Source organism: Dendrobates tinctorius, unplaced genomic scaffold, assembly GCF_039654945.1.
Source record: "Dendrobates tinctorius isolate UK_male_01 unplaced genomic scaffold, ASM3965494v1 ptg000133l, whole genome shotgun sequence".
NCBI lineage: Eukaryota > Metazoa > Chordata > Amphibia > Anura > Dendrobatidae > Dendrobates > Dendrobates tinctorius.
Window position 1 is genome coordinate 40284436 of NW_027361801.1, and position 26205 is coordinate 40310640.

Consider the following 26205-nt stretch of genomic DNA (forward strand, 5'->3'; position numbering starts at 1 on the left):
CTCGCTTTACCTAGAACTTAAAGTGACATTCGCCACAATAATAATGTGATCTATTATAAAGTACACATATTAATGTATTCATTTGTACTGACAAAGAGTGTATTCTACATCTAGATATAGAATGTACTGTATGCCTCTGTACTCTGTCTACTTGACATTCCTTCTGCCAACTACATCAGTATGTGCTCTTACATAATTGTTAGCTGGTTTCTAGCAAAACTCAACTCTACTGTCTTCATCCAGAACTGACCAAGTAACAACTGGACAGTGTAAGACTGAGGCACCTCAACACTGCGCTGCTCATTTATTACAGGCTCAATTGTACAGGAATGCAGAGGAGGTGTTGAGCACCGCTGGAAATCCGCTAACGATGTAAAACCACAGAGGCAGTTATACTGATGTAGATGACAGAAGATAACATCGGTAGAGCAGGGTATTGTACAGCAGCAGAGCATAAGGTGAATTCTACACTTAGATTAGATTGATGATAGCTCAGACAGATGGGGCTAGTCATGAGTGCACAGGAGATGGGGAAGGAGTCTGCAGCACCAAGGAGATGCAAGGTGCTGCAGAGGAATATAGTATTATCATGATTAGCTGTTTGCACAGTCAAGCAGATAGAGATGAATAAAGGCACAAAGTTACAAGATGTAAAGTTTATTTTGGGCTTAGTCTATACACTAACAGTAAGAATGCAGTGCCAAGCGAGATCGCTGCTCAGTCACAAGTTTTGTGACGCAACAGCGATCTCACCAGCGAGATCGCTGTGTGTGACACCTATCAGCGACCGGCCCCCCTGCCGGTATCGCTGATCGTTGTTAGAAAGCCCTGGACGTTTTTTTGATCGCTGGTCTCCCGCTGGCCAACACGCATCGCTGCGTGTGACAGGCGGGAGACCAGCGATCAGCGCACTGGTAACTAAGGTAAACGCAGGGTTTCTAAGCAGTGCGCTGTGCTTAGAAACCCCTGTGTACCTTAGTTACCAGCGCGCTGATGCAGGGAGCTGGTAACCAAGGTACACATCGGGTTTCTAAGTGACGCTCGCTGCTTAGAAACCTGATGTGTACCTCAGTTACCAGCTCCCTGCATCAGGCGCTGGTAACTAACGTACACAGCGACGTTGCGTGCTCGGCGTCGCTGGTGCAGCTGTCTGTTTGACAGCTCACCAGTGATCTTGTAGCGACTCACCAGCGATCCTGACAAGTTGATATCGTTGTCGGGATCGCTGGTGAGTCGCTATGTGTGACGGGGCCCTAAGGCTATATGCACACGTAATTTTTTTTGGTGTGCGGGTTTTGTAGAGAAAACCACAGGTAAATCCGCAGGACAGAAGTCCTGCGGTTTTTCTGCGGTTTTGCCCTGTGGTTTTACACCTCATAATGGATGAGGTGTAAAACTGCAGCGTTTCTGCACCAAACAATTGACATGCCGCGGATTGTATACCGCAGCAAAACCGTGCCGAAAAATACGCATAGGAAATAAAGGTACCGTACAACGCAGCAGAATCTGCTGCGGACCCGCAGCTGCAGAAACGCTGCGGAACCGCAGCAGAATCCGCACCGTGTGCACATACCCTTAGAGTGGATTGTGTAACCACTGTATCTAGGTTTTGTTTTTGTTCTCCAATTCAGAAGTGATGAGAGAGTGCCTTCTAAATACGTACCACAGTATGTGTCTTATAGACTTTTGCCTGATCTTTTTATGGAATATACACTAATGAAGATTTGTTTTTAACAATTTTGGAATAAATATTTATTTTATCTACTCATGTGTACTGGATCCCCTACTACAATAGTTCATAATATTCACAGCACTCCTAAAGTCTGAGAATGTGGTGCCCAACTAGGGTATTCATCCCGTAGCAAATAAAGTTGAAAAGTCTTGGCACTCAGAAAAGCATAAAGTGTGAAAAATAAGGTTCCATTTATTGTGCATCCAAAAAATGACCGTTTTCGGTCCTGGTCTGGACCTTCATCAGAACTGGTATAGTTGTAGGATTTCTATTTTCCAGTGTAGTTGTCCTGTCGTCTAGTGGTACTTAAACAAGGACTCAAGCTGCCTGGATGTCTTATGCAGGAGAGGAGGAGGAACCTGTTGTCGGCTGGCCGTTAGCAAATCGGCGATCAGTGTCGCTGGAGATCCCCTCCTACAATAAGACAGTATATGTATATCGTGTACACTTATGTATATTTTTATTTACTTATCGCGCCACTGCAATTCAGATCTAACAAAGGTTATGTTGACCCAGAACATACAGTACAGCACTTAAATATTATGGCACCAAAAATAGTAATTTGACACCAATTAGCTTATGCAATGTTAACTTCAGTTTATCTGAATGGTCTTTATGACTTAACAGACCGCTATAACCACCACGGATTGCCATGATTGGGTACTTTTATACTATTACTAGCTGAAGAGTCCACCGTTGCCTGGGCATAGTAACTAACTGTGGGTCCTGCTCTCTCCTTTATCAGCCCTGCTCTCCACCCGCCATCACACTCTCTTCTTGCTCAGCCCCTGCTCTCCATCCATGTTCCGCTTTCCCTCCACAGCCCCGCTCTCTCCCTCCACAGCCACGCTCTCCTTGTGCAGTCCTGCTCTATCCCTCAGCAGCCCCGCTCTCTACCTCCGCAGCCCCGCTCTCTCCCTCCCTCCACAGCCTGCGCTCCACGCACCGTCCCGCTCTATTCCTCTGCAGCCCTGCTCCATATGTGTCCCACTCTCTCTTTCCCTCTGCAATCCCGCTCTCCAGCTGCCAGTGGAATGGTCGTGGCTTGATACATACATACATACATACATACATACACTCTGCTTTATATATGTAGATAATGGAATGGCAATGAGTATGCACAACCGCTGCTCCATTCGTTCTCTGAGAATGCCAGAAGAACTGAGCTTGACTTTCTTTGGCATCTGTAGCCAATGTGTGTAGCCACGGTCGTAGTTGCTCTTATGGAATAAAAGTGCCCAATTCTGGCAATCGCTTCTAGTGTGACTGTTGGGACCTCCACAGATCAGCAGAATAGGTAACTGAATATAGGAGATGACTTCTATCTACCGAAATACCTCTTCAAGATATCTTGACCCCTTTAAATGAGATAACTATGTGAGACAAGTTATCAGGATGATGTGTTATATGTCATGCTAACTTTTGGTGGGAATAAAAATATTTGATAATATGCTGTATGTATTGTACAAAATACATGTCATAGGCATCTGGAAGCCCAAATAAGGCAACAAAGGTTCGGTGGGGTGTAAAAAGATCCAATAGTGGGAAAATCTTCTGGACGTAGGACAATCATACATATTGGATGTCTGTTGGCCAAATCTAATTTATCCAACAGTTACCGTATGTTTCTTACCCATAAACATACATGATCTCAGTGGGCATTTATTTCAATAATTTTAAGGATGTTACTTATCCTTCTGGGGAATAAGAATTTGACATCTTGAAATCTAGCATTCCCTCTTATTTTGTTCTTCCAATGTCTACCAGCGATAAACCGTTGGGTTTCCCCAAAACATATTAGGTCATAGCATGACACTGACAATATTATCAGGTCAGACGATGTTGGTATATGTGTAATTTCCACATAGAGCAAGTGAGTGAGTGGGGCAATGTATATGTAACTGTGGGTGTAACATTTGTGTGACCTCTTTGTAGCATTCGGAAATCTTCATGTTTATTCTTTCCCCCCATCTAAACCTGGTTTTTCCTTCTCATCCAGCTTCTCTTTGAGTGCATTATAAATGTATGAATTTATAGGGTTAAGCATGGGCAGAAAAAGAATAAATACAATTCGCTAGTATATCCTGCATTGAGCAGGGGGTTGGACACGATGACCCTGGAGGTCCCGTCCAACACTAAACATTCTATGATTCTATAATAATTAGGGCTGACAGTGTCATGTCGGGACACACAGTATGACTGATATGTTAGATATATTTTGCATAATTTTTCTTCTCCTGTCTTTACCAGTCAATACGAACAAGACCGAAATGCCCTCAAGAGAAAGGAATGGGAGCGAAGAAATCAAGAAGTCCAGCAGGATGAAGACCTTTTTGCCTCTGGATTTAATCTTTTTGGGGAGCCATACAAAGTAAGGCTGATTGATTAGATTGGAAAGATTTGTATTCTGGTATCAGGCTAGATTCTTATAGCTACCATTAAATGACGCTTTTTCTTGTTTAGCCAATATGACCGATTGTGCGTCACTTTATTGTAATAACAGAAGTAGATGCAGAGACAAATATGTGACAAGCAGGGCGAGCGCCACATCCCATCTCACAGAATAAGAGACAATGACTGTCCCGCCCGGCTCCACGCGTCGCTCGTTGTCACAGCAGGAAGCGCCGCAGGAAGCTGACGATGAGAAACGGTCCTGAACGTTCTCGCGCGATCAGCGATAAGCAGCGGGGGAGCGGGTCGTAGGTAAGTATCAGACACAGCGATATCGCTAGCAATATCGCTATAACGTCACTAGTTATAGCGATATTGCTAGCGATATCTCTTAGTGTGACAGGCCCTTTAAAGGAGTCTTCCAACACATAAAAATTCAATTATTGATCAGCTTTTATTCTTGGGGTCTTAACGCAGGGAACCCTACTGGATTTTACAGTGGAAGATCCCGTGTAAACTAATACAACATGTCATCACACAAGTGACCTCTTTTTTTACATTAATCTATATAAAATGCTGAAACAGCTTTGTTTCCCAGAAAACTCCAAGCTCATAAGAAAGTGGTACCACATGTTTCATCAACACTGGGAGATTTCAGCTCTGAAGTGTGTACAATTGTGAATTCAGTCTGTACAATAGCAATAAAATCAAATTCCAAGACAAGTGATGGACACCATGGGGGACATTTATCATGTTAAATAATCGAGAATTCCAGCTTAGTTTGTGCAAAAAAAAATGTGGCACGGGACTATGGGATGGAGGATATGTATGACGGGTATATGGGCACTGGACTATGGGATGGAGGATATGTATGACGGGTATATGGGCACGGGACTATGGGATGGAGAATATGTATGATGGGTATATGGGCATGGGACTATGGGATGGAGGATATGTATGATGGGTATATGGGCACTGGACTATGGGATGGAGGATGTGTGATGGGTATATGGGCACTGGACTATGGGATGGAGGATATGTATGATGGGTATATGGGCACGGGACTATGGGATGGAGAATATGTATGATGGGTATATGGGCACTGGACTATGGGATGGAGGATGTGTGATGGGTATATGGGCACTGGACTATGGGATGGAGGATATGTATGACGGGTATATGGGCACGGGACTATGGGATGGAGAATATGTATGATGGGTATATGGGCACTGGACTATGGGATGGAGGATGTGTGATGGGTATATGGGCACTGGACTATGGGATGGAGGATGTGTGATGGGTATATGGGCACTGGACTATGGGATGGAGGATATGTATGACGGGTATATGGGCACGGGACTATGGGATGGAGAATATGTATGATGGGTATATGGGCACTGGACTATGGGATGGAGGATGTGTGATGGGTATATGGGCACTGGACTATGGGATGGAGGATATGTATGATGGGTATATGGGCATTCGACTATGGGATGGCGAATATGTATGATGAGTATATGGGCATGGGACTATGGGATGGAGAATATGTATGATGGGTATATGGTCATGGGACTATGGGATGGAGAATATGTATGATGGGTATATGGGCATGGGACTATGGGATGGAGGATGTGTGATGGGTATATGGGCACTTGACTATGGGATGGAGGATATGTATGATGGGTATATGGGCACAGGACTATTGGATGGAGAATATGTATGATGGGTATATGGGCATGGGACTATGGGATGGAGGATAATTATAATTTGTTATAACTAACCACAGTTAGTTACTATGCCCGGGCAGCGCCGGGCTCTTCAGCTAGTATGTTATATGTTCTAGACCAGTGATTCCCAACATTTTTTAACTTTGAGAGGAGCATTCAGCTGTTAGAGAGGGTCGCGAGCCACATCTATAGCCCTCCCCCGAGTAGTGACATCTAACTCCCGCCTCCCCTACAGTAGCGCCACCCACATCCCTCATTATAGATACGACAGCCGAAGCTTCCCCACAGAAGTAAAACGAAGGCAATATACTTGCATCCAGTGGTTCCCATCTTACCCTTATTCAGTATTCTTACATCAAACAGTCCCACCACGCTATTGTCAGGGCTAGCATTAAAGTGTTTTTGGCAGAGCCCTCACACCCTTGGGGGCATTCAGCCCCTACAGCAGGAGTTCAAACTGATAATAGCATTAAAGCAATAATAAAAAAAAATGCATATATTTGGCTTTCCTGTTTTCATAAAAGTCTGAGCTTTCAAAGTGTTAAGCAAAGTAATCCAATCAGTAAACGGCATAATGAGAAATAGAAATAAAATTGCCAGAATTATTGTTTTTGCCGTAACAATAAAATACAATAAGAGGATATTTAAACATCGTAGCTGCCCCAAAATGGTATCAGTAAAAAAATCAGTGCAGGACACAAAAAATAATCTTTCACAGCCTCATATCCCAAAAATGAAAACATTACAGGTTCTGGAAAATGAACATGGTAAATAAAAAAAATAAAAAAATCTCAAAAAACAATTGTGGAATTGCTTTTATTTTTGCAGTTTCAACACACTTGGAATATGTTTCCTATTTTTCAGTACACTATGAGGTAGAATAAATGGTGCCATTCAAAAGTACAACTGGTCCAACAACAAAAAAAAAATCCATCATACGGCTATGTTGACTAATAGAAAAAAAAGGTTATGGCTCTTGGTAAAAGAAATGTAAAAAAACAAAATTGAAAAAATGGAAAATCGCCTGGAGGTGAAATGGTTGAAATCCTTAATTATTTGGATGTTCGTGATGGGTTTACTAACAAACTAAAAAAAATGAATCCTATCTAAAAAGAGTAATTAGGGTTAGGCTACCTCCTTAATTCATAAATGTGTAGACAGTTATCAGGCAGAACTTACAAGGCATTAAGGTTAACATTTCCACTAGTGAGCCCCCTGTTGACTCCATAACCGCACAAGACAGGAAGTGTTATCACAGGGATTTTGGAACACCGGGATGGTGCTTAATAATTCAATTTTTACTTAATTGAAGTAGATGATCCTGTGTAAACATTCTTCCTACAGACTCGCCTATTAAACAAATTTAGGTTATTCATATTTAAACAAAGACAGAAACATAATAAGTAAACACCCTGCAGTAAATAAAGAAACCGCATAGCGCATGAAAATAATATACGTTACTTAGTTAACATGTTTTTGATTAAAAAAAAAAAATGCGAAAGCCATCCCGCCTAATCATGGTGACACTAATTGGGACAGTCCTAACTCTAATATGAAAAACCTTAACATTTGTCAAGTGACATGCGTGTGGATAAGGGCTGAAAAGGACTAGTAGACATACAGCCATGGGGGACCACAGCAATAATGCCCAGCTCGAAGGAAAGTGAGGCCACACATCGGTAAAGGGGCTGGCCTAACATGTGACATAGTGCAGCAAAGAATGCGTTAGAATTGTGGCGCAAAGTAAACAAACTATGGTGTAAATGTAATCTTGATAGTCTTATAATTAGACAGATTAATTAAACATCCTGAACCGCTATCATAAATTTGGTGAATTTGAATTTTCTTCAGAAGAATTAGGTCGTTTAGATAAATTTGTCCCAATGTGTGCAATATAGTTGCCAGGTTATTCTACCTTTTTTAATGTAAATTTGTTATTATGTGGTTTGTAATATTTGGTTAAATATAAACTTGAATTTTGCTTTTGGAGTGGACTAAAAGCAAATACATTTACCTTTGCAGATGTCTTTATACACATTCGTCGTAATGATGTGGCACGGAGCTGCACCATTATTGCACCTTGGCAAGGATACAAATTTTTTTTTTTTTAGGGTTTTACTACAACTGGCTTTATTTTCACGGGATTTTATTGCACATCGGCTTTCCGTCACCCCATCGACCACACCATGGGACCCTAGATCTAACTATTTAGCTGCCAGAGGTTTCTCTCCTACTCCTGTTATATACAAATAGTAGTTTACACCCGCACATTAGATATCTAATGCCGTACATACCATTTTCATAGCCGAGCTCAGGTGCAATATAGTAAACTACTCCAAAAAGGCACTTGAAATATTTATTCACCATAACACTTAGCAGAGAGCTAACCAGCTAGAGTCTCTATTGATGGCTGTTTTTCTTTGTGATAATGAGTTAAACTGTGTTCCAGGGAACAGAACAAATAAGCGTGTGTTTAAAAAGTGCATCCTAAGTCCTCTCGCTATGTTCCCAGCACAATAGTGTCCTCTTGTTTTCAGTGTGGAGGTTGAATAGAGGGAGCCTATGTTTGGCGGTTTCCCAATGGTACATTGTGCGACTCTGTTGAAGGAGACGGCTTATAAACAAAGAGCGTATTCTTGGCTTAGCTAAATGTAATTTCTGCCGCTAAAAATGACAAAACCTGGGGACCGTTAGTGAGTAACAGTGATTTCTCGCCCTTGTTCTCTCAACTGTAAGTTGTAAATATGCCGCTCTCGGGTCAATCCACGGAGATTATATAATTGAACGTAATCACAACCATAAGCCAATGTGCGCTAAGAGAGATCACTGTAATGACCTCAACTCTGGTTTGCTCGGAAGGTTTGTGTATTGATTAATGATTATTATACTAATGCACATGGCAGTAAAAAGAAACTGCCACCTTCCAGCTTTGGTAAAAAAAAAAAAAGTAAAATATATCAAACTTGAAAAATTAGTTTTTGTATCATACGATTGGATTATTCCATATGCAAATATACGTTACCAGCCGCCCACCAATTCTCCATAAACCGAAATAAAGCTTTGAAATGATTGCCAAGAATGTACGAGGTTGCTTTATTTATTGTCTGATGGTGCCTTATCACAAAAAGCTGACAATGTAAGGCTTTGTGGACACGGTGCGGATTCTGCTGCGTTTCTGGCTCTGCGGGTCCGCTGCGTTGTACAGTACCATTGTTTGCAATGGTAAAACCAAAAGCGCTGTGCACATGCTGTGGATTTTTCCGCGGGTTACAATCCGCAGCATGTCAATTCTTTGTGCGGATTCTGCTGTGGTTTCACACCTTCTCCATTGTAGAGGTGTGAAACCGCAGGGCTAAACCGCAGGTAAACCGCAGGTCTTTTGACCTGAGATTTTACCTGCGGATTTTTACAAATCTACGTGTCCACATAGCCTAAAGGTAGAAAGTGTTTTTCTCTGAAATATTGCAGCTTTTCTCCTGGTTCCGTCAATACTTATGCTTTCAAGACTAGGAAGTATTTACTAAAATTAACATCTGAGTTGTAGAGATGAGCGGATCGTCTGCAGAGGATGGAGGTCAAAGTCAAGTTTGCTGAAATTTCCAGTTTCGTGCAAATTTTTCGAACACTTTGAAGTTTAATTTGTGTTTCACAAAAAAGTGCCCAGTTCTATTTCCCACACTGCTGAAATTGGGAGAGTGGGACAATATTTTTTTGCGTTGCCGCATGAGCTTTCTCATAATGCCCTAAGCTATAAGCTATGACCTGTAGTGGATTATCATACTTTATACAGTGGTGGTCAGTATCTGGGCCATCACAGATCACCAGTTCCTAGTGGAGAACAGTGTGTACGGCATAGTCATTTCCATCTCTGGAGTTACGGTGTTCTTCTCTCTTTTCTGTAGTGTAAGCTGTTATGGTCAGCGGGGTCCTCTCTCTCACTCTTTCAGTGATGATCTGTCACTTACTCTACTGCTTGGTGCAGTTTTGATAGAATTCATGTTTTCTCATCTGTAGATGCAGCAGTGGTGAGAATGCTGAGCTCTGTATAACCCCGCCCACACCCCTGATTGGCAGCTTCCTGTGTACACTGCACATTGTCTAATCTGCAGTTGCCAATCAGTGGTGGGGGCGTGGTTGCAAAGATTAGCTTGACTGGCTTGCACACAACATCTAGTCCTGTAGTGATAATCTCCTGCCGATAAAACACTGAAGCTACACCAAGCTGCTGGGTAGATGACACATTCCTCTACATTATGCTGCCCTCAGATTACATAGCAACAACCTACTGACATATTCCTTTTAAATTTTTAGTTTTTAATATCAAATGTTCACCACTTGCAAAAAAAAGTAAAAAAAAAAATTAGGGAACATATTTAAATTAAATCAGTCTTCTCCTTAATTTGATTAAAGAGGTTGGTCTCTCATATTTTTATAATTTGATTAAAGAGGTTGGTCTCTCATATTTTTATAGATGGCCTATTCTCAGGATAGCAGAGGGTATCTGGTTTGTGGAGGTACGACATCTTATACCCCTGCCAATCACCTGTTACCAGCACCAATGGCAGCTGGAAGTTATTGGATGCTGTCGAAACACAGGAGCGCCATCTAAATTATAGCGTTCTTCAGATCCAACCCATTTTCAAATGAATAGGCTTTAGATCTATAGTACCCCACCACTGCCACTATAGAAATGATGAAGCTGCTGTGTGCCAGTTCCTTCCAAGAACTTCTGACCTGTAATAGCTTATCAGATAATGATGGTCGTCAATAAAAAAGTAGTGACCAACACTTTTAAGCTCATATACGACCACATTAAAGTTCAGCTCAACTTTGATTTAGTTCTAAATAAGCAAACAAGATTTAAAGGGGTTGTCTTAGATTTGAACATTGATTGCCTATCCTTAGGTGTTTGCAAGTGAGTGTGCTGCATGATGAATGTAATTTTTTTTCCAAACAATAAGATATGCAGTATGTAAAATAGGGAACAGATCACTGAGGGATCAGTGACATATCATAAGGATGAATATCTAAGCAGAGCACCACATAAGACCCCACACAGGCCGCCCCAGAGCACGAGAACCTCATTAACTGAAAACTGAAAATAAAGATTATACAACAACCACAAGACGGATTTCATCAACCAAGGTATCATTTTATTCAGTATAACGACACCAACCTGACACTGTCTGTAGGTTACTGTGCATTGTCCAGCTGACAGGTTCCCTTTAAGTAAAATCAAATACCCCCAAAATCAATTTATATTTTATAAAATTCAGATTTTCCATTTGGCTTACTTTTTCTTATGCAGTATGTTGTAGCTTTACATTACATATGTAAAAGTGCTTATAAATATAGAAAATGACAAGTGTATTTTTTTATGTCTTTTTAAATGCAGACAAGTAAAGGAGATGCTCTTGCTAACCGTCTCCAGAACACATTGGGAAACTATGATGAAATGAAAGATTTGTTAACGAATCACTCCAACCAGAGTCATCTTGTAGGAATTCCCAAGAATTCTGTTCCTCAAACTCCTGTTGAAAAAAGTGACCAGAACTTTTTCCCAGAGCAGAGAAATAGGGTGGCACAGTGTCACCAAGCTAGTAGCCATTCTTCCTCCTTAATGCCTCCTCCTTCAGGCCTGGGACCAATTTCTTCTCTTGGGCATGAAGGAACTAGAAAATCAAGAACAGACTGGCCTCCTGGTGGGCATAATCCTTCTTGTACTCAATCCAGTCAAGCCAACAGTCAACCAAGTTGGCCCAAACACAGTGTTTCACATGATTTGTCACAGATAAGATATGAAGATCTGTACAACTGCCAAAATGACCAGCATAAAAGTGTGAGTGTTGATGAACCAGCTCCAGCAACGTCCTCTGCTCACTCAAGAAGACATAATCACTCAAAGACGTTAAGCGGAGAACACTCTTACAAGGAAAATAGTCATTCCAAGTCACCAGTTGATTTAGACTTCTCTGTGCATGGCTCAGTGTCTCCTCTCCCATCCACATCACTCTTATTGGCAGGCAATGGCCTTTCTTCTCAAAATTTTCCTCCAGGACTTCACAGTAAGACGAATATGCTTCAACAAAAGCCTACTGCGTATGTAAGACCAATGGACGGTCAGGACCAAGTTCCAAACGATTCTCCTGAATTAAAGCCACCAACTGAAATTGAAGATGGATATAACAGCCAACCATTTGGAGCCATATTGGATGGGAAGGTCAACGTACCAGTCAGCAAGAACAAGTTGCCAAAGCTTAGTATCCCGCAAACGAATGAAGTAAGTCCTGATCCTAATCATATCTGATTTTATATGGCTCAAACTCTGGTTTAGAGTCCAAAGCCTTATTGTGTGATATAATGGGATTATTGATAAAATGTGACTTAAAATTCAACAGCACAAAAAAGAATATGATCTTATCAGTTCTAAGTAATTGTCGACAGTTCAAATTACATGAGAGCATTTGAATGTACATCAGTATTTTCATATTGATAAAAAGCCAAGAACTGACTAAATCTTTTTATTTGAAAACTCTAGGATACAAAGTTAATTGTAGAGTTGGCATCAGGACAGGTAAACTGGCAGAGACAATGCAAGTTATTGAATTTTAGAACCTAAGCCAAACAAGGCAAACCCAACACAAATGTTACGAATAGTATCCACATCTGAAGTCTGTGCTAGCTCTACCAACCAGAATGTCAATTGGTGTTATTAGTATGCCAATACCCAGGATCCTATGAGTCCTCATCACACCAGCACCACCTAGATGACTCTTAAAAATTGTGCGCACAATAAGTATTTGGTGCAGAAATTTCTGCATCTCTACGCAGGAAAAATGCAGAGGCAAAAATGTGCATTTTGATGTATTTTTTTTACTCAATTTTTGGTGCAGATTTTTCCTCACTCATTATTATGGGAGTAATCCGCAGCAAAAACGCTGAAAGAATTGACATGCTGCAGATATAAATCTGCAGGTCACAAATAAGCAACGTGTGCATGAGACTTCAGGATTCTCTATCACTTTGCCGGCATCAGGAAACCCTACAGGTTGTCACAGATCTGAACCCAAAAAACGTGACGTGTGCACACCGCCTTAGTGATCGATTTACGTATAGTGATTGCTGTTGCAAATTTTTAATGCAGGTGTATTTAAATAAGTAATAAAATACGCATAAAGTCATGGCATTGGTTTACTCTCAAAAGTTATGTGCAAATTCTCTTTACGGGATTGTACAGGTAATAATTGGTGCCAATTTTGCTCATGAGCTTTGCATGGTATTGCAGCTAAGAAGCACTTAACAGAAAGGGACTAATCAGTAATGCTGGACACTAACCACGAGCAAGAAAAAAATCTCTCATCTGACAACCTCTTTAAATAGGATCTGTCACCTGATATGTCTATTTTAATACACTTTTGTGGGATAAAGTAACTCTGTAGCGTTTTGCTATTTCTTTGTTATTCCTTCTCATATTGGATAGATATGCAAGTTAAGGGTGTGTCTCTGCCTGAAATTGTCCAATCATTGCCGACCGTGTGCTGACACACCCCCTTGACAAGTGTAATATAGTAACACGCAGTTGTCTATATAGTCATACATTTCTAGGAGGAATAACACAGGCTAGATTTAACAAATAACTTAAAAACACTCTCCAGAAGCGATACTTAATGAAGAATCTAAGTATTTATTACTCGGCACATCTATAGATATATCAATGTTTATCTGAGATCTCTAAAAGACAAGAAACTTTTTTACCTAATTCGCTGAGATTATTACTTTCTTATATTTCACTTGGTTCTTTATTTCTCATAGTATCACTCAAATGCTTTAATCCACAGCATCCCTGCTGCCATGTGCAAGGACGTTAGTGATCACAGTTGTCTCACTACAGACACTTATGCAATCTCATTAATTTGTGATTGTTGGGAGTGCAATATCTAGAGCCCACGTTGTCGATCCACAGTCAATGATTAAAAAAGGCCTCCAAAAAGAGGGATTTGGTCTCTAATTGCACTGCTTCAAGTCAAGCTCTGATGACATATTCTAGTATTTATCAGTGTGTAATCAGACTTCTTGTTTAAAAACTATGGACATCTTTGACAGGAAAATATTGTTACATTGTAGTTACTTTAGTTAATACGATTGCAATTTTAGATCTGCAATTTTCTTTCCTTCACTCCTTTTCATGCCCTCTGATATGCACTTTGCATCCTTGACCGAGATTCAGATTTTTCCTTCATGAGAGTATCTCTCCCTGTAATACAGGCTGGGTTTGAGCTCTGTATGTATCCTGACTGCTGCAGTCTTCTTATGCTTTCACGTATAAGCGCAACCCCAATACTATATTTTCCTCTCCATTGTGATTTTCTTCTTCTCTATAGCCTTTTTTTTCTGTGCACCCCAAACAAGTTCAGAGAAGAGCTACCAGGATGGTGAGCGGAATGCAAACTATGTCCTACGAGGAACAGTTAAAGGATCTGGGAATGTTTAGCTTGCAAAAAAGGCTAAGAGGAGATGTAATAGCTGTCTACAAATATCTGAAGGGATGTCATAGTGTAGAGGGATCATCCTTATTCTCATTTGCACGTGGAAACACAAGAAGCAATGGAATGAAATTGAAAGTGAGAAGATACAGATTAGATATTATAAAAATATAAAACTTAATAAAAATATAAAAACTTTTTGACAGTGAAGGTGATCAATGAGTGTGGAACAGGCGCCACGAGAGGTGCTGAGTTCTCCTTCAATGGAAGTCTTCAAACAAAGGCTTTGTCTGAGATGGTTTAGTGAATCCTCCATTGAGCAGGGGGTTTGACACGATGACCTTGGAGGTCCCTTCCAACTCTAAAGGCCCTCTAACACATAACTATGTCCCAGCAATCCCACCAATGATCCGACATGATGGGATCGCTTGGACATCTTTAGGCTGATCGCTGGTGAGCTGTCACAAGACAGCCCCTCCAGCGATCAGGACCAGCGATGCTGGACGCTGGTTTCTAATGTAAACATCGGGTATCCGGGAGCCGCGGCTCCCGGATACCCGCTGTTTACCTTGGAAACCAGCGTGTACGCCGGTTTCCAAGGTAAACAGCGGGTATCCAGGAGCCGCAGCTCCTGGATACCCGATGTTTACATTAGAAACCAGCGTCCAGCGTCGCTGATCGCTGGTCTCTCGCTGCCACACGCAGTGATGCGTGCTGGCCCGCGGGAGACCAGCGATCGAAAAATGGCCCAGGCTGATCGAGGACGATCAGCAATAACCGGCAGGGGGGCCGGTTGTTGATCCCCGATACACACACAACGATCTTGCTAGCGTCACAAAATCAGCGATCTCGCTAGTGAGATCGCTGTGTGTGACGGGTCCTTAACATTCTATGATTCTGTGCAATACTTTCTCTCCTCTCCACTGCAGATTTCTGTGCAAACCCCCTTTCCACTTCCTCCTCCTATCACTAACACTGAGAGAAGGGAAGGAGAATATAGAGCTGATATTCATAATAGTAGGGGGCCTGATAGATTTGTATGGATTTTTCACCTATGAAAACTCTGCAGCAAAAAACCGGTAGGACAGTTTTAATGAAAACCATTTGAAAAGCTGCTTAACTTTACATTTAAGAAGCTAATAAAAGCTACAAATAAAACATTATGAATGCGTACATAGCCTTTTAAGTTATTTTTTGGCTTACAGGCAATAGCAGCAGTAATTTTTGTGAATGAAACCAATACGATAGACACTATGAGGAAGCCCTGTGCTGCTTGCCTAGTTCCGGTGCCACTTTGTTTTAGCAGGCGGCTAAGCTCACAGCAGTCAGGCCTCCACCGATTGGACATTTACAGCATAAACCATTAATAACCCAAAAGTTTATGAAAGTACGGTAAATTTATCAACTTGCTATTTCCCAAACATACAAATAAAAGAAATACAAAGTGCTAGAATTTAACAAGTTCCCGTTCACAACTCTATTTCCTGAGTGTCCAGAACTATATTTACCTTCACAATAAACGATGAGGAATGTTTCAGGCTTCTTCAGCCTAGATCAGAGTTTCCTTCTTGTGCAGTAATACAGCGTAAATAATGTGCGGGTCTGTTTTAAAACTCCATGTATTTATTAGCATTCCAGAGTGCAACAAAGACGGATGTGTTTCGCAGTAACACTTGAAATGACTTCTGAAGACTTTTATGAAAACTGTGATTTCTTGTTATTCCCATCAAGTAAACAGTAAAGGCTACTGTCAGATGGGCTTTGCTGGATGTAATGTGCATTTTTTAGCGCCTGTAGCCCCTCTTAGGATGTTTATGGGTACAGTTATGGTGATGTATTTGTACAGCCCATAATAAGCTTTTAGCAGGAAACAGTAAATTCATGGATGTTAGCAATGTTATGATTTATTTCTCTGCATGGTACTACATCAGCTTTGCTGTCTGCTTTAGCATGTTTGAACATTCTGATTTGCTTTTGTGATGGTAAATGGAGGGTCCCATGGTTTAGAAAAATGGGGTGTAGTGAAATGGCTACTAATTTTAGCCACAGCAACTAGTTCCTTAGGAATAGAAAATAGTAGTTACCGTATACATTCGTGTATAAGCCGAGATTTTCAGCACCTTTTTGTGCTGAAAACGCCCCTCTCAACTTATACACGAGTTATTTCAGGCAGGGAATGAGGGAGTAGAAAACATCATACTCACCCTCCTGGCTTCATCACTGCATACCAGTCCCTCCCTGCATCTCAGTCCCGGCTCTGGAATCTCTCTTCCTGTCTTCTTCCTTCCAGTGCTGCGCTGTCACGTGGTACCGCTCATTAAAGCAATGAATATGCAACCATGTTAATATTCATTACTTTAATGAGCGGTACCACATGACAGCTCAGCACTGGAAGGAAGAAGGCAGGTAGAGAGATGCCGGCGCCCACCCCGGATGGAGAGGCAGGGACTGAGATGTAGCAGTGCCAGGAGGGTGAGTAGCACTGGGGGAGGGTGAGCCATGCGATATTCATCGGTCCCTGTTCCACCGCCGCGCTGTGCTGTCTTCCGCATCCTCTGGCAGTGACGTTCAGGTCAGAGGGCACAATGACATGTTTAGTGCGTGCCCTCTGCCTGAACAGTCATTGTAGAGAGACAGAAGACACAGCAGCGCGCGAAGGTGGAACGGGGACAGATGAATATTGCAAGTGCCGGAGGCCTTAGCCAGCGGCAACACCGGCACCTGGCCCCCATAGCGCGCCGGTGTCCCCGCCTGCTCGGGACACCGGCACCTGGCCCCAAGCGACGAGAGGTGAGTATGTAATTTTTTTTTAATTGCTGCAGCAGCAGCATTATATGGGGCATATTTTAAAATGGAGCATCTTATGAGGCCATTGTTAACCTTTGTGCAGCATTATATGGGGCATATTTTTGTATGGAGCATCTTATGGGACCCATCATGAACTTTATGGAGGCCATCATGAACTTTATGAAGCATTATATGGGGCGTATTTTGTATGGAGCATCTTATGGGGCCATCAAGAACTGTATAGGGCATTATATGGGGCTCCTGATTAAATATGGATATTCAAAAACATTTAACCTACCGATGTCTCAATTAATTTTACTTTTATTGGTATCTATTTTTATTTTTGAAATTTTCCAGTAGATACTGCTTTTCCCATCCTAGGCTTATACTTGAGTCAATAAGTTTTCCCAGTTTTTTGAGGTAAAATTAGGGCCCACAGCTTATACTCGGGTCGGCTTATACTTGAGTATATACGGTAAGTTGAAGGTAGATTTTCAGCTGTGTCCATACTTGGATGTGATTTATTCTAACAAAATACCCTGAGGGTAAATGGGCCCAATGTAAGGACTATTGTGATTAAAACTTAACTTTTATGGTAATTAATATGGTCAAACAAGTAACAATTAAAATAACTCAGGTGGCATTACTGTGTAGCATTTCTTTGGGACTCAATGGGATATCACTCTCATAAATCTAATATATCTCCTACCTAAATTAATTGCTGCAGTCCACTAGCTAGGATAGCTTTTCTCTGAATAATTATAGATGTCAGTTGCAAGACCACTAGAGCCATAATTAAAATTTACTCATAGCCTCCCCGACATGTTTCGCCATGACTGGCTTCATTAAGGGACTGAAGTTTAGCTAATCCTGAGGCTAAACTTCAGTCCCTGAGGAAGCCAGTCATGGCGAATCATATCTGTGAGGCTATGAGTGAATTTTAATTACGGCTCTAGTGGTCTTGCAATTGACATGGGTTTCTGCCACCTAAGAGCCACATGATGTAGGGGCAGAGACCCTGAGTTCCAGGGATGTGTCACTTACTGGGCTGCTTAGTGTAGTTTTGATAAAATCTAATATAGCCACTAAAGCTCAGAAAACTAGTTATAAAATGGTATCTAAATGATATCGTGTTTCTTCAGTCTTACATAAATGGTTCCCGGGAGTATCCAACTTGTAGGGCCCATGTGGATTCGATGTCGCATATATGGTGGGCGTGCCCGGCCTTGGCGGCCTTCTGAGAAGGTGTTCTTAAAGCGATTAAAGAAATGATGGGGGTTTCAATCCCTAAAAACCCGGAAGCAATGTTACTATTTATGTTTCCCATGCCTAAAGGGCATGTCACACTAAGAGATATCGCTAGCAATATCGCTATAACTAGTGACGTTATAGCGATATTGCTAGCGATATCTCTGTGTCTGATACTTACCAGCGACCGGCTCCCCCGCTGCTTATCGCTGATCGCGCGAGAACGTTCAGGACTGTTTCTCGTCGTCAGCTTCCTGTGGCGCTTCCTGCTGTGAGGACGAGCGACGCGTGGAGCCGGGCGGGAGGACGCAGGATCGCCTGGTGTGACAGGTAAGTAGCGATCCCCGTCCCCAGCGATGTCGCTAGTGAGATCTGCCTATGTGGCAGCTCACTAGCGACCACTTAGCGATGTACCAGCGATCCTGACCGCGTCATATCACTGGTCGGGATCGCTGGTACATCGCTAAGTGTGACAGTACCTTAAGAATGCTTTTAAGAAATCATTGAGGCACCTTCTTCAGGCCATTAAGATGGTAATTTCACGTCAATTGAAGTCGTTAGACCCGCCTTCGCTAGAGGAATGGTTTGGGGAGGTGGCTAGAGTTCTCCGGATGGATTCCCTGATAGCCCATACAAAAGCGGCAGCTAACAAAGTGGCTGCAAAATGGTTTCATTGGGAATCCTTATCCTTATCATTGTACCAAAATATGCTAAGATAATTGCTACCTTATCTTTTTACAATATTTAATATGCCGGTATCATAGTTCAACAGGTTGTCAATTGTCTTTTGCAAACTACTGTTGATACCGTATAGAGTTGTTTGTTTTCATTACTACACAATTGTCTTTTTAGTAGTTACTAATTCCACATGGTGTGTTCGTTTGAACCTGTTGATATGTTTCTTTTTTGTTGTGTATTATAAAACAATAAAATTTTGAATAAGAAAATCACTCCTTTATCAGGAGATTATCATTAAAGGACTAGTAAACCTGCTGCCAGGTAGTCATCAATTTTCATGAGCTCAGTATAACCCAACCCACATCACTGATTGGCAGCTTTCTGTATACACTGTAAATGGGCTGAAAACTGTCAATCAGTGGTGGGGGTTGGGTTATACTGAGCTTATGAAAATTGATCAGTGGTGGAGACAGGGTTGTACAAGGCTCAGCATTCAGAGAACTGGTAGATCTGCAGCAGATGACTTTATCAAAATGATAGCAAGGAACCCAGTAAGTGATACATCATTGGAATCAGTGTCTCTGCCCTTATATCCTGCTGCTCTCAGATGGAGGAGCAAAAACCCAATGATAGATTCCCTTTAAAGGGATTTTCAAAAAAGGACCAAGATGGCAGTCGCTGTTAGACACAGATGCTGGCTATTTAATTTCGCCAACATTGGCCTCCCTGGAGTGAGCTTAGTTCTTATGCTCACTCTTCACACTTTGACCCTCTCCATGATTGATTTATCTATCATCTGTAATTAAGAGCTTAAATAGGAATTGTCACCATAATTTACAACACAAATGCTATATATTAGAGACTATGTCTCTTAGCCCTGATGCACTTACAAACTAAAACTTGATATGAAAATGAGTATGGTAGGAGTCCAATAAAAGAGTAAAAAGAGCTCATGAGTACAAATGTATTCAGACGCCACCCACTTAGCCCGCCAAACTGCTGCAACGTGTACTGAGCAGTGTGAGATCTCAGCAGCAGGGAGGAGGGTCAGTGAGGACCTGTGGTGGGTGGAGATTGAAAAGCAGAAAGGTTAGGTATTGAAAGGGTCAATCAGGCAGAGTGGGTGAAGAATGAGGTCAAATGCATAAAATATATTCAGTATATATCCTTTTGGATTTCTCCAAATTATTTCTCCAGCCTTCACAAGTTTATAAGATCTATTAATGTATTCAGTTTGGATTGTAAACTCTGCATTAATCTACATTAATAAATGCAGTTGTATTAAAACAAAGCCTAGCGAGGCGCAGTCATAAAACACATTAATAAGGCCATTCTTATTCTGAGCTTTTTGTAAATGAATGTAATCACGGAAAGAAGATGAAATCAATATGACACCACGCTAGAATTCTAAAGACATTTATTGATATTTTTCTGGAGTCTTCTGGAACAGCGCTGGTTTCCCATAATGTACTAAACAGTAGTTATCACGCGTTTCACAAAGAAAACCCCTGATCTGGGGAAACAAATCAATTTTCCTTTTGTCATCGCCACTTAAATGTAGAAATTCAGAGAACTTGCATTTCCCATCTCTGCTCCGATATATTTGATGGCTGTAATATTCAGCAAACGATAAGCTTTGTTGTATGTTTCGCATCATGCGGCTATTACTGTGCCTATTGATCAGCTTTGTCGCTCTCAGCCTAGAAGGGCAGACGTTCTAATTCTCCATTAAAGATATCCAGAAATTGACAAAAAAATGGCCACATTGATTTAGTCCAGACAGTTAATGTGTGCGGCTCGAGCAGCTATATATATTTATTTTTCTTAATGAAAAAATGGAAACTAATGCTGTCACAGCCTATTTGAAGTGCATTTCTTTTTTTTTCTTGTGCAGTAAAAAAAAAAAAGTCTTATTCGTAATGACATAGTAGTAACATTTTATCCCATTTCAAAATGAATCAAAACGGATTCAAAGCAAATGTAGTCGTCTCACTAATATAATACCATTGTGAATGGACTCAAGTGTAATTGTTTAACTATTTTATAATTTCAAGGTTTTTTTTCCCATTCTAAACATGTTCATTAGAAGTAACCTTCAATATTGCCTACTTTTCAATATCTGTGCTTTCAGTCGATATAACCTATGATGAATGTTAGCAGGACAACATCAGGATGCTTTTTGAAGCACTGATAATTAGACCTTGAACAACGCAAGTAATTGGTGCATAATAGAATATCTTTCATTTACATACAGTAAAAGCGGAATGTTCCTTAAAATAGTTAATAAATAAGAGGCAACAGTTTCCCTTTGATGTTTAGGTATTACTGCTGGCATTGAAGGGTTAATCCTCAAATGCCAAGCTTTTCCCTATCAACCCTATTCCCTGTAGGGAATTACTTGCTGATCACTAGGGGACTGAACACTGGTACCTCCAGCAATCTCAAGGTATTGGGACTCTGGAACCCCATGATTGAAGCTTTGGAGCCCCATTTTGAATGTAGCAATAGTGCAGGCTGAGACTCTTCTCCATTCATGGTCTATAGGGACAGGTTTGCTAAAAGTAGTGGAGTGCTGATACTCTAACTGTCCCAGAGACATACAATGGTGCTATGGTTGAACATGTTCACATCCGCTTCATCAAAAAGTGAGCTGCACAACCCCATTCTCATGGTTCCAGAACTCCTACTAGTTGGACCCCCAGCAAACGACAAGGAATTTCCTATTCTATGGATACGAGATAACATATCTTGGGAATAACTTTTTAAAGAATTCTTCCCATTCTTTAACTGACGGCATATGAACCATCATGGGGGGGGGGAAGGTGTACTTTGTTAGTGCAGCGCCACTTTAATTCTCAGGTTCATCTTAATCCCAAAAGACTGGGCTCCCATTAATCATTTAGTGATGGTATATCAGTGATACGCCTTTATTTTAAAGAAATGCAGCCCTTCATTCTCAAGATATGACATGCTAGAATATGCCATTACTTTGTCATTAGTGATGGTCCAACATCCGGGCCCCCACTAATCTTGAGAATACGTGGTCTTCATGGCTAAATCAGGGCTAGAAGGATTTGCAGTCTGCCCCATTCACTGAGCCATGAGAAATCCTCTCCATTCTCATAATTAGTGAGGGGCCCAGGGGTCAGATCTGATAATGGCATTAATTTATAACATCAACATACACAGTTAGATCACATCATAGCTATAACTCAATCTGTTACAGTTTCTCCACCTGCAATGAGTAGAATAAATTGTCTGGTAAGGTATCAAATCACAATGTCATATGGTTTGTCTTCCACCACAATTGTATTGAAGTCTACAACATCTGCAGGCTTATACTTTGTGACTATCCTGGTTAGACAACAGATGGAGCTATGTTAACTGTTAAAATCTGCTGATATTTGTAGTACTGTGTGACCTCTCAGTTTTGTGTCAGTTCTTTCATGTAATCTTCCAGGTCTGGATGATGAATTTAATGCTGAATGTATACCACAAGAAAAACAATTTATTCTCTTAAAATATCTGAGTGCTAATGATTCTGCTGAAAGCTATAATTTGCAACAAAATGTATGGTTTAAGGGAATAGTCACCCATTCCTCTATGAATGGATTTGTAATTGTAGGTGCTCACAACATTGCTGTGTGCAAGAAGCTACATGGTGGCACATGGAGTTCCTACTGGTCCATTTTACCTAATATTCTTATTAAAAGGAACCTGACAGCTGAAAAATACTGCCTGATCCTAGGCTTTGTGATGTTTGATTTCAGTATGTTTAACTCTTAAACGCTACGGCGTTTCAGAGAATACCATAATTTAGTAGTTGTCATGGGCTGAGTTGCACTAGAGACTTGATGGACTAGTTGGGCAAGTGGGTAACCGGCAGCTTCTCCCTGTCCACTGAGAAGGAATGATAGGTCTCTCCCTATACAGTCACAGGACCTGTCACATCCGGGCAGGGAGTGGAGAGAAGCTGCTGAGGACTCCCCTATCCTACTAGTTCCCGTGCGTTTCGGACTCTTAAACTAAGTTTTTCTATCAAACGCCGCAGTGTTTCGGAGTTAAACATATATGGCTGAAGTAACACAGCCAAGTATGTGATACATACTGCCTGCAGATCGGTCAGTATGTATTGCTTTCAGGTTCCCTTTTACATAGCAACAGCTGCAGCTATGGTGGAGGGAGAAGACTTTATCGGTTAGGCTATGTGCACACGTAGATTTTGGTCCTGCGGATTTTTCCGCGCGGATTTCTAAAAATCCACAGGTAAAATCTCAGGTCAAAAGACATGCGGTTTAGCCCTGCGGTTTCACACCTCTACAATGGAGAAGGTGTGAAACTGCAGTGGAATCCACACAAAGAATTGACATGCTGCGGATTTGAACCCGCAGCTAATCCGCGCTGAAAAATCCGCAGCATGTGCACAGCGTTTTTCAGATTACCATTGAAAACAATGGTACTGTACAACGCACCTAAATCTGCTGCAGACCCGCAGGGCCTGAAACGCTGCGGATCCGCAGCAGAATCTGCACCATGTGCACATGGCCTTACGGTTTGTTACGATGTGTAGTGCTTTCTCAAGACTGCATTATATGACTTTTCTAGTTTGTTTGAGTGTGTTCACGTCCTGTAATTCTCCATGTTGAAGGAGATGATAAATTCCCAAGTAAAACACTTAATTTTCCCACAACTACAAATGATAACGCAGAAATTTGAAATCGGCAACCGTTTTCCCTTAGAAGCAATGCTACTAGGAAAGAAAATCTTTATAATAGAGGTACAATCTCCCATGTAAGCACGCGGCAAAACATCTGGCAACATGAGCCATTGGTGTGTAGCATTGAGATAAATTCGGAATTAAAAATAGTTCATATTTATGGTTAAATGAATATGAAAATTCCACAGCTGAGGATATTGATAAATGTAACGTGAGAACAGCTCTCTGAAGGCGCAGCCGGCACATCACATATGCTGCGGCGCTGGGCTGGCTTTTAAATTATATTAATCAAATAACCCAAGTTAAAACATTTCCATGTGCTAATGAGAAATGTTTTAGAGCATTAATACTCATATTAGCTTGGGAATAAATTAGCCGGGAAACACTGCATCAAGTCTGTGAGATGCAATTTTAGAATATTTCAGCTCTCCGGCAAGTGGATATAATTGTGTGAAATTAAACAACACTTTTTATTATTGCAATTCCAAGTGGAGTCATTTGTTTTCTTTTACATTTAGTTTATTAGCAGTAATATTGTAAAACGGGGGCCTGATATATTTTGAATGAAATATTGCGCCTATAATACTCAATATGGGGCAACGAGTCTTCTAATGCTGATAAACAGGGCAGCTGGTTTATAATGCATTTATACACCGTAGTAGTATACATGGGAAACATATTAAGATTCTCCTTTTCTCTTTATACCCGGTGGAGACATGGATGCCAGCATTGATGCGCATTATATACATGGCAATTCTAGTATGCACACAGTCTACTTCTGCATGACAACAATTGTTGGGCAATACAGTATATACTGTAGATGTAAAATAGAAAAAAAGACTGATCATTTCTTTATAGCTCTTATTAAGGGCTCATAAATATTATGATCAGTAAATAATATTGGTTCAAATTAATGCACTCTTGATATTCAAAGTATGTTTCTCAATCTTGTCACACTATGTATAGTTGTAAATTCATATGTTCTGCAACAGGAAGTTTATACTGTATCCATAATTCATGTATGCCAACAAGGCCAATTTTGCCGAAAATTATTGTAAATGTGGTTATCTATGATATTGCAATATATTCATGACAGAAAAAGCTTGTGGCGAACTAGGTAACAAGCAAATTTTCTAAATTTAGTTTTGGGCAGAATCACTCCATTCAATCAGTAGATTCATTTCAGTCCAAATCGGTCCAAATCTAAAGTATCCTGAAAAGACTTATTTCAAACCCTAGGGTCTCTTCAGAATCAAAAGTATAATATAAATGGAGGGGAGGGATGTAGTTTAAGGTTCCCTGTCAGCAGGATTGTGCATAGTAATCTACACAGTGTCAGGTCGGCGCCGTTATACTGAATAAAATGATACCTTGGTTGATGAAATCCGTCTTGTGGTTGTTTCTTGGCAGAAAACTTTTTTTCTTCTCTGGCAAGATGGCGCCACCGGCGACTGCACATCAGCAGCTATCAGATCTCTATACAAACCGAGAGCTGCTACTGTGCAGGTGCCATTTTCAAATTGACCTTTTTTTTTTCCTCGCTCAAGTAAATTTGCAAAAGGGATTAAGTGCACCGTAACCATGCGATTACGTTGCAGCACAGGTGCCACGGTAGGCACCTGTCTGCAGAAGCTTTTTTTTAAAATTCAGTATGTGATAGTAATCATTATGCACACTAGGGGGCAGGTCAGTGAGGGATCAGTGACCTGTCAGCAGTTCGCATTATGAATACCTAATCACAGCACCACATACACCAACCCCGCCTTAGGGCAGGAGCATATCATTAACATAAAACTGAAAATAAAGATTAAGAAATAACCACAAGACGGATTTCATCAACCAAGGTATCACTTTATTCAGTATAACTGTGCCGATCTGACGGTGTCTGCAGGTTACTATGCACAATCCTGCTGACAGGTTCCCTTTAAAAATACTAAACGTTCTATCCTCCTTGGTCCTTCATGTCAGACTGCAATTCTTCCTCCGGCGCTTCCTTCTGATGCTGGGATCATTTGGAGGGTGTAACTCACGCCATTCAGCTTTGTGGAGCTATGGTGTGACGAGGATGATAACGGCAGACCTAGGATGATCCAGTATAATATTTTTAACCTCCTTTCTTCATTCTCTTTGCCATTAAATTGGATACTTTTGGATCAAATATGAAAAATTTTGCATTTGCCAAAATCTAATATTTTGGGGAAATTTGTAATTAGATTTTTTATAAAATCAATTTGCTCATCTCTAGTCAAAATATATCTTGGATTAAGGAGTAATTTGTGATGTTGTCACTGTCATCATCAAGTGCTCCATTGGAGTCCGCCACCTACAGAGGGAAGGAGGGAATCTATTTACCACTTCATTTTGACCTTAAATCTTGCCAAACGGCCAGACATCTCGTTCAATCCACACTGAAATGTTTAGGAAATATGTTGTAATTTTTCT

General features: G+C 41.0%; 1 protein-coding gene across 4 annotated transcripts in view; it reads left to right on the plus strand.

Annotated features, from left to right (window-relative positions):
• AFF2 (ALF transcription elongation factor 2) overlaps nucleotides 1–26205 on the plus strand; it is a 743921-nt gene that overhangs the window by 215015 nt on the left and 502701 nt on the right. For all 4 annotated transcript variants that reach the window (XM_073543590.1, XM_073543593.1, XM_073543591.1 and 1 more), the window contains exons 2-3: nucleotides 3983–4103; nucleotides 11246–12130. In XM_073543590.1, coding sequence (XP_073399691.1) covers nucleotides 3983–4103; nucleotides 11246–12130 — 1006 coding nt within the window. The remainder of the gene's footprint in view (nucleotides 1–3982; nucleotides 4104–11245; nucleotides 12131–26205) is intronic.